A 19,130-nucleotide genomic window follows, 5' to 3' on the forward strand; every position below is an offset into this window, starting at 1 on the left:
AGAAGGCCAAGAGTCAGACATGCTGCATACATTAGGATGTGACATATGTAAATCATATGCAGATAAGGTAGTGGTGTGCCGCATGCTTGTTTCGACAGGTGACTTAGATTTATAAGTCTGGGATCAAATCAGCTCTCTTTTGTTATCTTGTTTTACCAATAACATGTGAATAGATATGGATATCTGTGTCATTGCTTTCATTTGCTTTAATTTCTGAGAGTCTGGAAAATGTGTGTGTGTGTGTGTGTGTGTGTGTGTGTGTGAGAGAGAGAGAGACATACTGCGTTCAGTGATAGCGTTGCGGGTCTCCTGGTTGCTGGTTTTGTTCTTCAGGTTCTGCGCTGCTGTGACTTGTCTCTCCAGGAGGGGGCGTCGCTGGTCCAGCTCCTGCAGAGACACCTAAAAATGCATAATCAATATTTGTCATTTGGTTTATTAACAGAATAATGAGTGTTTTTAGCAGATACAAATATTCATCACACAGATACACACATCTGTGTACACACAGATGTAAACAGATATGATATATCTGTTGGCCCAGCCCTAATTTTTGGCTGGGCTCAAAAATTGAAATGCACCCCTAATTGTGCTGCCAAGCAAATAGCATCTCAGTGCTCCTGTACTATTTGCATATATTCAAATGAGGTAATATGCATACAAGAACAGCGCTATTAACCACACACAGTTACAGTGAAATTATTAGCATCTTAAGAGAGTTGGTGGTAACTGAAGTGCATTTGTACATGGTGTCAACATCCAGACTTTCCAGTAATCATATTCATTGCCTGAAGTTTTGAGGAAAGCCTCTACACTTCGTCAGTCACAATTTTTTTTTCGGACTGCCATTGTTTTGCCTGCTGTGTTCTTGGTGCAAAGGCAACACATACACTTCGTCAAATGGATAATTGCAGTCTTTTGATAATTAAATCAGACCCTGAATCAGGGCAGATAGCGGTTGCAAGTGATGCGCAATTCATGGTGCTGTCAGTAGCTGCAATCTTTGCGAATTTGCCCCCCAGTGTTTTTTCTGCTGGTAATCTGGTTGGAACAGTAATCTCTGAGGACCTCACCTTGAGCCTGGTGATGTTATCGTTGATGTCGTCCAGGTCAGCCACCACCACACGCTTGTTCTGCACCATGTTATCCAGCATTGTCAGCCAATCAGTGAGCTCAGCCCAGGACTTGTTGAACTGAGCCAGCGCTGCAGATTCAGGCTGGGAACTTCCTGTCAGACTTTCATCTGACACACACACACACACACACACACACACAGAATGTTTATTTATTCATGTCCAGTTATAGACTGGGACTCTCCCTCTCTTTCTAGCTCATTTTCTGACTCAGTATAGAGGCTTCCAAGGTTTACTTGGATTTGGGAGAGAGTTCCCACTGGAAAAAAATGCACATAAAGCCACAAGTAAACCTGCCAACAGACCAATGGGAGAGCCCTGTCTAGCTTTATCTTCCAGGACAATTTGCACAGTAAAACCAAAGTACTGAGGGTTTATGAGTTGTTTTGTGTTTTAAACTCCATAAATCCCAAAAGTAAAAGGTGGGAAATGTTTATTACTACAAGGTGTATTGCAACCTCCCCGTTAGCTTAGAGTACAGAATTATCTCTTAGCTCCAAAATATCATTATCTCTTAAACTCAGATCTCTCTAAAACACATGGAGGTACACACTGACTGACACACCCACTGAAGAAAATTAAGTCTTACTGGCTTTTTTGGCGACTAGCAGAGCAGCTGTCCTCTCCCTATGCTGCCGCAGCAGCTCCAGGATCACAGTCCAGTCTTCTCTTAGCTTGACATACTTCATCTGTTACAACACACACACAGAGTCACAGTCAGTGTTGAGAAATATGAGTTTAAAGATAACTGAGTAACACAGATGCAATCAAAGGCTTTTATTTTGATATGGCAACTTTAGGTGGGGAATATGAAAAAGCACATGTCTGATATATGCGAGATAAATCACTGACAGCTTGTTTGATTTTCTCACCTTGTCTGGTTGGCTGGGAGGACTGTCCCTGTACAAGTGATCGGCTCGCTGCAAAACTGACTCCACTTCTGGCTTCTTCACTTGCACTTCCTCAACGAGCTGCAGCCAGCAATAAATGGAGAGGCAACACAAATGTAAAATATAGCGTGTAAAAGATTTCATTCAAAGGGATGGACATTTACTTTCTGCATTTCTGCACCATTTGTGCAATATATGTAATGCCATTTATACTCATTTCAGTCAGTTTGGGCTTTAACCCTATGGTAATTAAGGGAAAATAGTGTGTAAGTGTGCTTGTGTCTTACCCTGGGTGGTGGCTCCTCTGGGCTGTGCTCTAGCTTGGTTCGGGTGGTGGACGCCCAGCCTGACAGGTCGTCCAGCTGACCCTCAAACTTCTCCAGCTCCCTCAGCAGACCCTCAATCTCCAGCTGACGCTCAGGCAGAGCCTTGGACACCTAAACAAAGACAGGCTGTGATTTATTCAGGTGCATTACACTCTTCACAGTCGACAATGACTGAGGATAGTTTGGCTTTAGTTGACTCATGACTCATAATTGTTGTGATATTTCAGGTATGACTTGTAATATCAAACCCATTGTCGTGAGGAGTGCTATTCAGCTTGTGAAAACAGTTGTATAACATCTCCTATGGCTCTGGATCGTTGCCAAGTCTGAGAAAATTGGCTGTGGTCTTTGTGGTGTGTTCAGGTGTTTAGCCAAGACACTGGTGACGCGAAGCTGCGCAACATTTGGCCTTCATCACTGCTAATTCTCGGATGTCGGTTCTCTGAAGGTGGACTTTACTATGCATGGAGGGTTTAATCAAGTTTTTTTGGAGCTTGACCCATACAAGGGAGTCAGATAAGGATATCACTGCTGCCTCAATTCACATTCACCACAGAGTGCAATTAAGAAGCTGACTGAAAAAATACATTATCGGGACCTTTAATATGGTATCTTGTTAGCAAACACTTGCTTGTTTGCACATCAAGCAGACACAGAGTAACATTCTCCATCGATTGGATTGGTGCTTGTGTCCACCCGATGAATGTAAATCCAATATTCACTCTCTTTTTAGCTCTGTTTTTGGTGTACATGAGATCCTGAGAGAAATCTATTTTGCTGCTTAATGCTCCACTGGCCAAATATTCACCAGCTATTTTTTAAATGTGTTTGTCAGATGTTTGGTGCTGCTACAGACAGCATTATGCACCGAGTATGATTTTACAGCCTAGTGCAGCTTTGTTCTGACCAGAGCAGATGAATATTTACAAATCAGTGGTGTGTTGTTGGCTGTGGTGTTCACAGTGGCGGCTGCTGACCTGAGCCCAGCGAGCGTTGATGATCCTGATGTCTTTCTGTCTGTCAGCAGGAAGTGTTATCTGTTTGTGTCTGGAGTTCAGATCCTCCATCACTGCCTTCTTGGCAGGAAGCTCCTCCACACGTGCCTGACACACACACACACACACACACACACACAAGTCTTACAGGCTGAATTTAATAAGACATCACTGCAGCAGCTCAATGTAGGACACACGCTCTTTCAATCTAATTATGTAAACTCACACAACCAAATACACACACGCACACACACACACAAACAATAAAGTGTTTTCAAGGTTGAATTTCAGAATGAAACATTATAGCATCTCATTGGAAACCATAATACCCTCAATTAAAACAAACCAACACACACACATAAGCACATGCAAATGTTCTTTTAACGCTAGGTGTAATAATAAAGAACCCGTATCTCATTTACACTGTGATAGCAGCTAAATGAAATTACACTGATCAACACACACCCACACAGGTACACAGCCACACACAGAGAGAGCTCATTAAAACTGCTGTGTTGTGTCTGTAGGGTACCTGGACTTTGCCCAGCGTGTCTCTGATGTGCTGTGGCTCTGCAGGCTGCAGAGGGATGGCCAGGACGCCGTCCGCTTTGTCCAGCCAGCCCAGCATGGAGCCCATGTTCTCCTGCAGCTCTGCAGTCGCTGTGCGCGCCTCTGAGGACCTGCAGAGAGTGGAGAGAAAAAGAGGAAAGGGTGAGACAGGGATGCCCCCATGGAGCAAAGTCCTAATGGCTCAGCTTGATAAGGCCCACAAAAGAGTGGGTCTCATTTTCAGACTGTGAGTTAAACAAAAGCAATTTAACTAAAATAAATTCAACACAGATAATAAACTATACCTTCCTGTTCTATGGCTCAGTTCTCCTCGATACGAAATTACTGTTTCTTTAAATTTCAATTAAGTTAACCAGTTAATTTTGTCGTGGCTATATGACCTTAAATGCACCATGCCGTGTTTTTGACTGGTAGCTGCACTATGCAGCATTGTTCTGAAGAGTGGGCCCACATTTCGTTTGTGTTGTGCACCCACATGCATGTGCACAAACAATGGGCAACATGTTTCAGATTCCTGCCAATGGTTCACACTATACTAACGATCTACAGGTGGCTGTTATGGGCCAAGAAAGCAGCAATGTGCCAACTAAAGGCATTGAAGAAGACTACTTATAAACAATGTAAGTTTCAAACTTTTAAAGGGGGACTAGAACTGATTTCACATCAGCAGGTGTCTCCAGGTGTTTGGGAGTAGTGCAGCAGGCTTGACAATGAAAAATAATGTGTAGAATAAAAAAGAAAGTATCTCCTTTTCTGCTGCATTGATCTGGACCCTTTAAAAAAATCCATCATGCACAAAACACAAAAGTCCATCATGAGTGTGTCAATGTTATAGAAGGGCAATGCTAAATCGGTAGAGGACACTCATTTACAACACTACTGCAGAACTGTTTGTAACCAGTGTGTGTGTTTGGATAAGGAGGCAGCCTCCGAGAGCGGGTGCTGAGGTAAGCTCAATATTCTATATTGTTAGTCCACACTGCAACTGGCTCACAATAAATAACTCCCTCTGTATCAGTTCCATCCTGATTCTGCCCACTGTGAACTCTCAGATACAAACAAAAATACCAAAAAGTGCCTATTACATGACCCACACAGACAAATTAAAGAAAGTATTCCATGAGAGAGGGGAATTTTGAAAGTGAGACAAATATGGATTATCCATGACCAGCAATCACACATACACACACACACACCTCCTCTTGCGCTCATTCAGCTGCTGGCAGACGTTGGCCCAGCGAGTGTTGAGGAATTTGAGCTGCGTTCGGAGCTGTGAGGCATCGTCTGGTGTGCTCAACTGGCTGATGTCCTCTCCTGCAGAGTTCACTCTGCTCAACACCACTTCCTGTAGAGGTATGGCCTCCGTCAGGTCCTGCAACCACACACACAATGAATGATTAGCTTTTTCATTATTTGATTTGAGTGTTTACACTGTAGGACTTATTTTAAGGTTAAGGCTCGTGCTAGGTACAGACTACATATTTGTGTCAGTGTCACAATGACCACTGTGTCAGACTAGAGGATTATAGAGTCACAAATTCTTGCCGTGACTTGGCCAGGAGACTTGAAAGACTGCAAATTGGTCCCTGAACCAATAAAAGCTTGTCATCTTTCATGAAGGAGGTGCTAGGAGCTGAATTCCAAGAACAATAAAGTAACCAAACAGTGGCAGTGTGTATGATGCTGGCTGTGTTTGGAAAAGCCCAAGAAAAAGAAAGAAAAAATGACTGAAATTAGAGCCAGGAGGTGGTAATCTTAGTTAGCTTAGCATAAAGACCTATAACAGGGGAAACAGCTTGCCTGGTTTGGTCCAAATGTCAAAAATTTATTAACCTGTTACATCTTGTTTTGATTAAACCTACATAAATGGAGAGGTTAAAGTCACATTAAAGTCACAATCTGTGGTTTTATTGGGAGCTACATACTGGAACTTCTTCTTGACCTGGCCAGTGGTTAAGCTAAGCTAATCATCCACAGGCTTTATATTTAGTGCAGAGACATAAGATTGATATCATTCTTCTCATCAAAATCTGGCAAGAAATACAATAAACTTGTTTCCCAAAACCTTGAATTATGCCTTTAAATGCTCTTAAGTACTAAAAAAAACTTTTTATTTTAAATAAAACAACCATTTAAGGTTAGGGTAAGTCTCCACAAGTTAATATAATTCAATACAATGCCCCCCATAAATGTATCAGTGCCAATTCTATGTCTGAGTGTGTGTTAGTACACTTGGGGATCAGGATTGGTTCAGGTGGCAGCTTGTGATTTGAGATACCAGATGGTTCTCCGTCTCTCTCTCACACACACACACACACACACACACACACACACACACAGGTTGGTACTTGAGTGGCACTTGGACACTGTATCCTCGTCTGTGCAGGTGGACATTGAGAGCTGATCAATGCAGCCCAAAGTGGACTGGGCATATCTGATGATGCAAACACACACACACACACACACACACACACACACACACACACACACACACACACACACGCATAACAATGCCTCATATCCAAGGTTGAGTGCATCAGTTTAACCACCGCGACTCAAACTAAAAGTCAACTCAGCGGCACATCTGTGAAAACAACAGCTCGTACGTTTCTACTCTGTGAATCTGATTCCTCATACATTATTCATCTAAGTCGTGGTGGTGATGTAAAAGCCTATTGTTCTACGCTGGTATTAAATTGCTTTTCATAATCCTTCAATTTCAGTTTTTTGGGGTTGATGTAACATTGAAATGTCAAATTTGATGACATAATATTGTTACATAAGGTCTAAAAAAGGAAAGAGTTCTGTTTGTATTGAGGCTGACTGCACTGTCAGACACTCACTGCCTTTTCCTCTTGACAACTGCCATCTGTGTGCCAGCATATGTGTGTGTGTGTGTGTGTGTGTGTGTGTGTGTGTGTGTATAAATGTGTGTGCTACTGACCACACACAGAAACTAAATGTGTTGTGGTGATGTCATATCATTTCACATCTTTTTTTGGCATGTTATTTTAGGTGTTGTTGTGTCATGCAATATCAAAAAAATGTCCATCAGTATCTTGACATGTCATGGTTCATCACGTCATGCTATCAGAGGAGGGTAGTAATGAGTCGACACTTTACTCCATTTCATGTGGATAGAGTTAGCACACCACTCGGTCCCCCTCAAGGATGTTGCAATGGCAAAACTGCAGCAATTAACGCAAACTCAAGCCACCCCTGTGAATTTTTTACAACCTTGCAATTTTGTTCAATCACTACAACTTTATTTTGCAAATTTGACCAAATGTTGACATATTCATACTGTTTTGTTTTTTTTTTTAAGATATTTTTTGGGGCATTTTCACCTTTAATGGATAGGACAGACAAGTGTGAAAGGGGGAGAGAGAGAGAGAGGGAGTGACATGCAGCAAAGGGCCACAGGCTGGAGTCGAACCCGGGCCACTGCGGCAACAGCCTTGCACATGGTGCGCCCGCTCCACCACTAAGCCACCGACGCCCCGACTGTTTTATACATTATTTACTATAAATGTGTACCCTTGTACTTCTTGTTAGATGGTTTTAAATACCTCAACAATTTTTCAAAAGATTGCCATAAAATGTTGCACACACATTCATGCTCCCCTCAGGGCGAACTCCACTCATAAACCCTTTAGTCTCTGCGTATCCCTCTAGCCTCAGATTCATCTGTGAGGATAATTATTGTACTCACCATTGTACCTTGAGTAACAAGGTTGGGTGGTTCTCTCTGGCAGAGGCGCGTGACATGCACTGGCATCTCTTTCTTTATAAAGCCATTGTTGGAGATTTGCCACCTTATATCACCTCATTATTGCACTGAACCTCTGGCCCTTAGCGCTCCAGTGATTGGCTTACACTTAAAGTTCCCAGAGCTTTTAGCTTCTACGCCCCGTACACATGCACGCCCTACAGTGTACTTAAATTAAAAATCATTGGTACTCATTGGTCAATTTAAATCCCTAACAACCAATCATTTCACTCCATCTGCAGTTGCATTTCTTGTAATTATTTTGTATTTATCATTTACAGGAGATTATAATGTGATGTTGCACACAAACAGACCATACATTCACTGTGATGACACATTTTGTTATCATGTGTGCCAAATTATGTCTTGATATGTCATGTTAGGCCATGATATGTCACATCTTGTCAGGTCATGTCATGTGCTATTTCATCATACTGTGGCGGGGAATTTGTATAATCAGTTTGGGCAGAAAACTAAGAAAAAGAAAGATGAAAGTGCCGACCGAAGCAGTCTGGACTTGTGTGCTTTGCTCAAGGGCACTTCAGCTGTGTTGGTGGACACTGGAGACGAAATATGACTCAGACTCAGCTGGAATACACTCAGCAGCTTTCTGGGTACAATTAGCCTTGTGTGTGCAAACATTTTCTTTATATCTGTACAGAAATGCCTGTGTCTCTGGTTAAGTGTGTGTGTGTGTGTGTGTGTGTGTGTGTGTGTGTGTGTGTGTGTTACCCTGAGGTGCTGTCTCTGTCCTGCTGGGTCACTCTCAGCCAGTTTCAAAGTGTTCTCAGCATCATTCAGCCACTCCTCCATCGCCTTCTGATCCGAAACAAACTTCTGCCACTTGGAGTTGCAATCCTGCCAACGCCTTGATGTGCGCACACACAGACACACAAACACACAGAGATTTTCAATCAAAGGTAGGCACAAAATGAGTCAATAGTCATGCAATCATGTACAGTACATCCCTCCAGCCCCTCCTTACTTGAGTCTGTCCTGGTAGAGCTTGTTCAGTTTGTCCCAGTTGGTATTGAGGAGGGTGGCTGTCTCCTGGATCCTCTGACCTTCCAGAGGCCGAGCCCCAGACACCATCTCCTCTTTGCGGGCCAACGCTCCCTCCACTGGGCCTCGCAACTTGTCGATGCTCCCCTTCACGTCCTGTGTGGTTGGTGGAATTTGTTACCTTTGGACAGAGCCAGGCTACCTGTTTCCCCCTGCTTCCAGTCTTGCTATGCTAAGCTAAGCTAACTGGCAGACATTAGATTGGTATCAGTCTTCTTATCTAACTGCCAGAAAGCAAATTCGCATGTTTCCGAAAATGTCAAACTATTTCTTTGAACGTGCATTTAGTTCACAGACTCTCTCTTATCAGCATCAAAGCCCAGTATCTCACCCTCTCTCTATCAGCAGTGAAGACCTGACTGTGCTTCCTCTCACCACATACTGTACTGTACTGTACTTTGGTTATTTCTTAAGTCGGGATATTTCACGAACAACAAAATAATTTAAAAATTAGCTGTACATGACATTATTTCCTGAGAAATGTTGTCTGGTGCTCTCAGACAGAAACACCAAAGCAGTGCTGACCTTCAGGCAGTGCTCTTGCTGAGGCAGGTTATAATAAGCTGCGGGCCAGTATTCAGGAGAGTTCAGCTTGAAGTCCGTCTCTGACACCGAACGCAGCAACGCCTGCAGCTCTGTTAGGTAGTCCTGGACACCCACACACAAACACACAAACACACACACACACGCAAAGGAGGGTGTAAGCACCAACACATATTCACAAACACACAAAGTAGAGAGGTGGATCAGAAAAAAAAATATTAAGAATTCATACAAAAAACGAAGTATTCCAAATCATGCGTGTTAATCTCTCTAACCAGGCAACATATAACGGCTAGCTTAATGGGGAAAAATATTTGGATTTTCAAGAAACTTATCTGGAGCTTAAATTGTTAAATAAGTTTACTGGACATCACTGAAATTCAACATTAGAAGTAATTCTAAAATACATGAGGTCAATCTCAATCAGATCGATAGAGGACACATTTTCATGATATAAAAAAACCTATATTAATTCATTATTGTCGATACATTTTTGATGATGAATTCTAAACTTTGACAAATGAAGCACCAGATTGTTTCAAGGCCATCAGATACCGTGTGACCTTTCACAGTGAAACTCCTCTCCAAACACATTACTAATCCCTATTGTATATCATGATCATATTAACTCAACTTTAATTTATTTAAGCCTTTGGTTATAAAGCAACTCTTAAAACAGCAATTGAAAGAAAAATGACCATGATACACAATACTCAACATGGCAAATGAAACTACCTCTACCACTGATTGTCTTCTGCAGAGGTACCGGGGCACTAACACTCAGCTCTGTCCATTTCACCTCGTTGTCACCTGGGCAATCACTTCTCTCGTTAAATTATCCCAAAATAAAATGCACAAATTGGTATTATTAGCATCCTTCCTTTGCTTTTGCCTGGTGTGGCAGTAAGAGTCTCTGTAACAGGTGGGGTGGATTGCACAAGCTGATTCACTCACTAGCTGGGGGTACAGCTGTTCAGTCTAGTGGCTCCCTAATTTTTTGGCAGGAAAGAAATAGCTCAGAATCACCTGAGATTCAGTGTTGCACTTCCATAAAGTTTGAGGACCCAAAGAAAAAACAGAATGGTCAAAACTGAGACAGCAGAGACCAAGATATACTGATTTTTGGTCCTTAGTGAGGGTCAGACACTAAAAACCTACAATTCCCACAATGCAACTTGACAGCGTCTTTCGTTAAACTCTCCCAGCCTGATGAAAGCCTACTTTCAAACTCCATACCCCAGTTTGTAACGCATGTAGCTGCCATATGAAGTGAAATGGAAGACCAGAGTTTAGTATGTCCCAGTTTCCCTGCTGACTATATTAGCATTGTGTCTGCTGCAGACAGAGAGTTGTGTCACACTGGGTTTCAGCTCGGTGAAATACAAAGAGTAGTGGTGCAGGTATTAAGGGAATAGCTTGCTATTTTCCTGAGGGCTAGATAAGAAGATCAATACCACGAGCATGTCTTTGCATTAAATATGAAGCTAGAGCATGTAGCCAGTTAGCTTAGCTTAGCTTAGCACATCTCTTTAGTTTATGTTTGGATAAAACAAGCAACATGTTACAGGTTAATTTGAGATTTTTTTATAACTCAACAGTATACTAAATGTTTCCACTGCCTTAAGCCTTTATGCTAAATTAAGCTAAGTGGCTGCAGCTTCATATTCAGTGGTTTTGATTTCCTCATCCAAGTCTCTGCAAAAAAAAAAGTGAGTCATTATTCCCTTAACTTTTATAGTAATCCTCCAAACTAATCTGTTAATATTTAACTCACTGCTACAATATCTGTTCATTAACTGGTTAAGGAAAAGCTACTAAACTGACTTTGTGCTGAAGTTGTTTTGTCAATGACAATCCAAAAGAGCTCAGGAAGACATATACAATTCCATGAACAATAGTGCCATGTGATCTGATCAGCTACTAAATTGATGATTGTTAGGTGGTTAAAGGAGAGGTTCACATTTTTTCAAGTCTGTCTTAAAACAACACTCACATGCCCGTATGTGCAATGAAAGCTAATACTTTATCCAAGTACTGTACTTGAAGGAACAGTTCACCCCCAAATCATAAGTCCATATTTTTCCTCCTACCTTAAGTGCTATGTACCAGTCTAGATTGTTGTGTAGTGGCAAAAAAATACATTTAAAAAACTCAACAGCAATGTCTCTTACCGGACATCATGACCCAGTTACTCAAGGTAATCCGCAGACCTTGTTGTGAGCAGTTTCATGTAGGAACTATTTTCTTTCACCCAAACTACACCCACCAACCGTGTCACTGCATGGAGATACAGTTGGCAGGTGTAGTTCAGTTGAAATAAAGTGAAGTTTCATGTTCCTTCATGAAACGCTCACAAGCTAGTGAGTGAGTGAGTGAGTGAGTGAGTAACTGGGTCATGACTTCGAGAAAGAAACATTTCAGTTGACTTTTTGAAACACAGAAAGCTGAGTGCTATCAAGTTCTCTTATACTGGAGAGGAGGCAGGCATCTCGACGGCCGAAATCTCCAACACTCTGCAACCAAAATAATCTAGACTGATAAATAGCACTACAGTTAAGGGGAGAAATAGGTATTTTTGATTTGGGGGTGAACTGTCCCTTTAAGTATAATTCTGAGTATTTGTACTTTAATTTAGTGTATCTATGTTCTGCTGCTTTATACTTTTACTGCACTATAATTATCTGGTGTTACTTGTTACTTTGCAAATTAAGATTGTACATACAATTGATGCTGTATGATACATTGTTACAACCCAACAGTTAATACAGTATTTGTTCCACCTAAAGCTACGACAGGAAAATGCTGTTAACATGTGAATGCTTCAATAATAATGATCCAGCAACATAACATTTAATGATCTAACTCTGATATAGTGCATTCTGCTGTATAATGAGTACTTTTATGTTTTACTTTTGCTCATGAGAGTACTTATAAGAGCAAGGGTGTCTTCTTGCTTCTGAGTTTGACTTTTGTGAGAAGAAAACTGTAATTTCTTCTGTAAAAGTTACATAATCTCCCTTTGAGTAAAGGATTTAAAAATGTCTCATATAAAAGTAAAGTACCAAATGCAATTTTTTGTTGCTATCCCTCCACTGCAGCTGAGTAAATAAGTAATGTCTGTGGAAACACAAGGACAGAATTTGGTACAACAGGTAAACAGGACGTAACTCCAATGATTCCCACTCAATTATTTATCTACTACATCTGAATTTTTACACAGATCTGGGGCTGTGGATTTTGTCCTCCATCTCTTACACTTAAGTTAAAGAAGGGACAGCCAGTATGGACAGGAGGAATGAACACAGTTACCAATTTTTCCTTTAACATACATACGGATGCCTGAGTTCTGTTTAATAAATATGTGAACTAATCCTTTAACATTATAGGGAAAGACTGCTGATTTAATACTTTTTTTCTTTTAAGTGTTAGGGTGTCACTCAGCGATTTAACCCAGTGTGACAAACTCACACATTATCTCTCATTGAATTCATCACATCCATAGTAAAGGCCCAAACCTCACACGCATAGACCCACCTGCTCACACATTTAATGTTTCGTGTGGAGCCTTTTTGACATTGTGTGCGTGTGTTTGTGATTTCAATCTGTGTTGCTGAGATATGAGAGCAGAGCAGATCCAGGCGATGAGAAGGAGAGGCTTTAAGTAGCATGTCTCAGAAAAGACATCCTCAAATTAAATAAAATTGGCAGGGAAACAATAAAGCGGCCTGTTACTGTGTGGGAATTAGATTTAGTTCCCAGGTTAGTCGGTCAGAAATGTCTCACTTTCAAGAGAAAGTTTGGCTCAAGCAGTTATTCTCGTCTTGTTTAGATGTCTTTGTCTAGACTGCCAGCAAATACTGATTCCTTCCCAGCATTTTAAAACTGGACCAGCGTAGGTGGGCATTTTTTGGAAATGCCTGATGTCGCCACTCTTTCAGATACAAAAACTGTTTTGACCAAAATAATACTAAGCCAGGAAATATTAGGAAACTCAAAATAGCTCCTACTCTCATGATCTGGTCTGCTCTTCTCTTTCTTCTCAACCACTTGGACTGAATACACATCTGCACTATTTGTCTTTAGTAAAACCGTTGTGCGAGAATATGCAGCAAAACTGTAGCATCTGACTTAACAGTATGCTGCATGTCATGATTCACTGCTGCTCAGGCACTGAGACGAGATGAAAATGACTAAGGGCTCTATTTTGGTGCTGGCGTGCAGTTAGGTGTGGCACAGCAAGGTGGCCTCTTACTGGGGTGCACTGAGGCTGTTGCTTCGTCTCATACTCGGTTCGGTATTTTTATTATGACTGCTAATCCAGCAACGCACTGCAGCCTTGGTACCAATGATGACTGTTGACCATCTTGAAGCAGATCAGAGAGTACTGCAATGTTTTTGTCACTTATTTGCAATTTCAGTCTATTTTGTTCATGTAAAAGTTTCAAATCTTACAGGACTGAACTCACAAAAGTTGAAACTTGTCGTTTGATTTCTGAGGCTCAAAAACTGCTGGAAAAGCAGGGACAGAGTCGGTGAAAAGCACCCAGATTCAGTGGCTCAAATGCCACTGGGAAACGAGGTGACATGCCAGAAATTACACCCAGGTTTGCTGCCACAAACGCTCCTGGGAAACGCCGGGATGTGCCACTAAGGCCCCCCAGTTTTGGTGGGAAATGCCATGAAAGGTTGCCAAAAAGCAACCAGTGTTGTCAGTTTCCGTCTCACCTAAGTGACACATAAACCATCAAATTACGTCACTTTAGAAACATTGATATGATACATATAAAATGTGCAAATGTAACTTATTTGAGGTTTGCAGAGACAAATAGTGTTAACATTTTCTTTTGGGACTAGGCTGCAAGTGAAGTGCATGTGTATTACATAAGTTGTGATGCTGCAGTCCATGGGAAAGGAAGTGAACCAACTACTGCTCAAGAGTCCTTAAGCAATGCACCAAAGTTCCTAAACAACTCGAGTGGAGCAGCTTAGAGGCCTTACTGTACCACACTGGAGCACATCATCACTGAGAAACAGTGAGTGTGTTCAGTCTGCAGTCTCTTGGGACACAAAGATAACACTAAATATGAGCTCATGATTCCTCTCAGTGCGTCCAAAGAAATGCTGAAGTCTAAACCCTGACAGTTCAGATGTGTATTTGTCCAAGCTGGTACCATGTGGTATAAGTGTCCGTGAGTTGATTCATGTGATTGGTTGACAGGATACATACATCTTCAGTGATTGGCAGATCAGGGAACTGCGAGGGTGTAATGTGATTGGTTGGCAGGGGGCAGCATGCGGTGACACAGAGCCAGACAGAGCAACCAATGAGATTCAGACATGTGAGCGTGCTTCACATGTATACATAGGACATGTTAATGAGTATGCAGCAAAGAAAAACAAAAAAAGCAACTCACATTTTATTTTCCAGGGAATAGTCTAATTCTGACTTAAATCTTAAGTGTCTTTTTAAGGTAACTGGGGGCTAACAGTATTTGATGTACGTCACTAATAGTTAAGGAGTTAGGATAAGTCTGGTGATATCCAATGTTTTCTCTTATTGTCAACAAATCTTATGAGACCAACAGTGAATGTATGTAATACAAGTATTGTGTGTGTATCAAAGCCTGATATATCTTCTTCCTATGTGCCGTAGAGCTCCACTCTTGTTTAAAACTAATAAAAACACATCAATGAGCCACTCTACTGGGTGATGTTCCTCCATACCATGAACACACACACTGTAGTTTATTTAACTCAATCCCACATACACGTTTCCCTAAATACTCACAAGAGCACCAAATGTGGATTAATCCGCAGCTCAAAACAGTCCCCAAGTAAGCACAATTTTCTCCAGTCCGGGTAACGGATAGAAGTTAAGACATTAAAACATTGTTGGGTTTTGGTGTTTTAATGGGATTTGCTGACAAAAAGAAAATATAGACTATAGAATAACACCAGACTTTGACCTTTGCGTAAGACATTTATTGCTATAGATTAGAGATACTCAACTTACGGCCCACGGGCCAGATTTGGCCTGCGGTAGGGTGCCAGCTGTCCTGACGATCATTTTCAAATTCACAATTAAAATAAACTGATTCACACAGGGATTTGTTTTGTAAAGAAAGTGCCTGAAGTGCATGAAACACATCCAAATACAGCTTCTTTATCTATAAAAAAAATAAAGTTCCGGAGGACCCCCCCCCCCCCGCAGATGTCGAAAAATACGAAACAGGCGATTCATTTCTTATATACACTGACTATTATTAATGTTTGTTTATTAACTGGCCCCTGGCCGTCTGTCATTATGCAAAAGTTGCCTCCGGGCAAAGCAAGTTAAGCATCCCTGCTATAGAAGAATGTAGAGAAATGTCTTCTTCAACTAACTTAATTCGAGTATATTCCCTACATTTTGCAAAATACACTTATTAACTTGCTCTTAAGATAGATAATAGAGAAGATGAATGGTATGAATCTTCTAATTTAAGTGTTGCCAAGACAGCCAATAGATGTTATTCCCAAAATGGGATGACAGGTGTTGGCATCATTATTAGCCTGCACTCAGCTCAGAAATGAAACTGCACAGTTAATTAGAATACACATTGACTGTTGATGAAGCCATAATTGTTTTTTTGTTGCACTATTTTGGTGGCTTTAGGATTCTATAACTATTTATAAACAGCCTGCTGCAGCTTGCATACCACATTTCAAATGGGATTCAGTAAAGATAGTTGTTATTAGAAGCTTTTCAAGCAAGTCTCATGCTAATAGTTAGTGAAATCAACTGTTAGACCTGCTTAGAACGTCTCACACACTGTCTATCAAATGTTTAGATCTCAGAGAGTAGTATTAGTATTATGAACTGGTCTGATTAGTATAGTTTTTTCTGTTAGTACTGTAGATACAGAAGTCGTGCCTACTGAAACTCACACATTGTCTTTTGAAGGGTATGAACTTGCCCTCCACCTCAACCCAGCGCGTGTTGAGCTGGAGTTGGCGGGGCTCCACTAGATTGGCGGCTCCAGCTTCTGAGAGCTGATTGGCTAAGCCCTGCACCTCCTTAAGCTCCTCCTTCTTCTTGTCGAACTCTGAGCCAATTTCCTATTGGACGAAATCAACCAGGAGGTCACTCGCTATTGGCTGAACCCGGGGGGAGTGAGCACAGAGAGGCATGTGGATGTCAAATAATACACATTCATACACGCACACATACACTGACAATTAATACATAATAAAAATAATAAAACATTAATTTACTCACTAGCACACACTCAGACCAAGACACAACACATTAATAAAAGAGACAAGATATCATGTTTGTAAGTGTCAAACATACACAGCGGATTCATACTGTATGTTGATAGTATCTCCATTTCAACAATCCTTAGAAAATCATGACGTGGTGCTATAAGTAGGAGGCGCACACTGCCTTCAGACTTTATTTACATTGAGAAGGAGTACAATCACTGGCCTTTTAAATAAGTACAGAGGAGTAAGTGCAGTGTGTGAAGTGGGAGGTGTGAGCGTGAAAAGAAGCATGGAGAGACAGAGAGACGGATAGATGAGCAGACAGACAGACAGACAGCGAGGAATCTCAGGTGCGGCAATGACAGGTGAGTCTGAGGCGAGCGAGTCAGACGTCCGCTTAGCGAAATGTCATAGTGATCATCTGAAAGTGAAAGACACACACACACACAGTCAGGGTGGGGGGCAGAAAAAAAGGTGGAGTGCAGGGTTTCTCCGTCAAACCTTTTCCCTCATCAACACATTCAAAATTGAGCTGCATCAGTATGTAGCATTACCATCAATGTATCAATGTTTAACTAAAGTCTAACTAATGTGGAATCTGTTTATAACACACATTAAAGTGGAAACAGACAACTTTTTTAAACCCCTCCCAAGAGTTTCAAATGGTATCATTGTTGGCGCCACTGTCGCAAAGACAACCGGATCGCTATTTCTTCTTTAAATGGGTAGAGATTCCACGGTTACTTTGATTGCTCCTCCATCCGCAGTTTCTGCCTTTGCTATTCTTTGGTAAGTGTTGCCTGGGTCCAGACCTTTTAATTAGCCCACTCCACAGAGTTCAAGTTGATTGATTCGTCTGGCATCGTGACATTTAACAACAGTTTCTTGGGTAAAATCAAAAACCACCAAAGAGCAATTTGGGAGGACTGATTAGTAAATTAGCTTTAGTATTACGCCGCAACCAATCAATGAGAATTAATAACAACAATGGCGAGAGCTAGAGGCTGTTTGGAAAAAGCAATAAAAAAACTTGTCTATTTCCACTTTTATATATATAAAATGTCATATGAAGCATCTTCAAATAGTTTAGATGGAGTCTTGTCAGTCGACACTGTAAAAAAGGGTATTTGTGAGTAAATAGTCAGTATCAGAAGTAATAAGTATAACACATAAACACTTTTTCTTAATTAAATTCATATTATTATAATATATGAAAACATATTTGTGTATATTGTCAAGCGTTTATTATTATGCTATGACACACTTCACTAACACTAAAACTTCACTTATATCCACTTACAACTAAACCAGAGTCTGTTACAGTGTACTATAAAGTATTAATAAATTGCTAATACATTTATTATAAATGCTATTGCCATTTTTTCTTTTATCTTGACCAATTATAATAATAATATTAATTGAAATTCTGCACTTTGAAATTGTAAAATAATAAAACACAGAGTGCAGGTCATCAGCTGTAGTGAGCTTTAATAAATAATAATTATACTGCCGTTTCACAGATATTTTGGTAATGATTTATTGATGTTAAAATGCTACACGCAACAGTGTTTAATTAGCCTCTTTCTCACTCTGGGCCTGCCACAAAAAAAAAAAAAAAAAAAAAAACCCCAGATAAAAGCTGCAGTCTTCTACTGGGGACAAAAATTGATCTGCAATTATTTCTTTAAATAGATACGAGGATGATGTCCTGGAACAATTGCTCAGAAAGTGAATTATTGCAAAAGCCTTGACACCAACCCATTGTCCAAAAGCGGGGGAAGAGGAGCGGTATAAACAAAGGGAAGAGAGAGGTTTTTCCACTGTCACCGGGAAAACGTAGAATGACAGATGATTAAAGACACAGAAAGTGTGAGACAGACAGCGGGAGATGACGAGGAAGGCAGAGATAAACAGCAGGCTGGATATCAAGCTTATTTGTCAACATGGCAGAAAAGCAAAGATATTACTGTCTCTGCATACATGTATATATGCACATGTGTGTCTGTTTATTATGTATGTGAGCATGAATGTGTGTGTGTGCTATCACCTTGACCCTCTCTCCTTCAGGGGGGTCAGGCAGTTGGTCCACGCTGCGTTGGATGTCATCCAGCCAGGCCAGCAGGTCATGTGACTTCCTCCTGTACTGGTACCACTGGGGGGCGATGGCCAACGCTTTCCGGTTTCTCAGCAAACGCAGGTCCTTCACAAACACACACATACACAAGACACAACATGTTAATGAACAAGTTTTAGAGGTGCTGGTCAGAGACTTTTGTTACCTTTAGACTGACCGAGTCTAGCTGTTTCCACTTGTTTTCAGTCTTTATGCTAAGCTACGCTAACTATCTCCTGGCTCTCGCTTCTTGCTAAAAGGGGAGTTATTATGCTAATTTTCAGGTTCATACTGTCTGTGCTGGAACACCTCTGTCTGAGATGCTCCGTTTAGCCCCTGTCTCTTTCAGCCCCACTCCAGAAAAAGCCCAGTCTGCTCAGAGTGGTCATCATATCTGGGTCTTCCAAATTTTGGTGCCCAAAATGACTGTAAAGGAGTATAACAGCACTTTCTACCTTAAAAAAAAATCACCAATAAAAGCCTCTTA

The 19,130-nt window shown here is 41.1% G+C and overlaps 1 protein-coding gene across 5 annotated transcripts in view; it reads right to left on the reverse strand.

The window, feature by feature from the left end:
• Positions 1–19,130, reverse strand: part of dmd (dystrophin) — a 353,683-nt gene that overhangs the window by 79,526 nt on the left and 255,027 nt on the right. For 4 of the 5 annotated variants that reach the window (XM_050063154.1, XM_050063152.1, XM_050063151.1 and 1 more), the window contains 13 exons: positions 18,578–18,730; positions 16,213–16,383; positions 9,268–9,390; positions 8,666–8,838; positions 8,413–8,548; positions 5,108–5,283; positions 3,874–4,021; positions 3,324–3,449; positions 2,308–2,457; positions 2,003–2,101; positions 1,720–1,819; positions 1,071–1,240; positions 282–399 (listed from right to left, as the gene is read on the reverse strand). In XM_050063154.1, the coding sequence (XP_049919111.1) occupies positions 282–399; positions 1,071–1,240; positions 1,720–1,819; positions 2,003–2,101; positions 2,308–2,457; positions 3,324–3,449; positions 3,874–4,021; positions 5,108–5,283; positions 8,413–8,548; positions 8,666–8,838; positions 9,268–9,390; positions 16,213–16,383; positions 18,578–18,730 (1,843 nt within the window). Of the gene's footprint in view, positions 1–281; positions 400–1,070; positions 1,241–1,719; positions 1,820–2,002; positions 2,102–2,307; positions 2,458–3,323; positions 3,450–3,873; positions 4,022–5,107; positions 5,284–8,412; positions 8,549–8,665; positions 8,839–9,267; positions 9,391–14,512; positions 14,534–16,212; positions 16,384–18,577; positions 18,731–19,130 lie in introns of those variants that run through there. The other variant, XM_050063155.1, reaches the window with a different exon arrangement.

This window comes from Epinephelus moara, chromosome 15 (assembly GCF_006386435.1).
Source record: "Epinephelus moara isolate mb chromosome 15, YSFRI_EMoa_1.0, whole genome shotgun sequence".
NCBI classification, from domain to species: Eukaryota; Metazoa; Chordata; class Actinopteri; order Perciformes; family Serranidae; genus Epinephelus; species Epinephelus moara.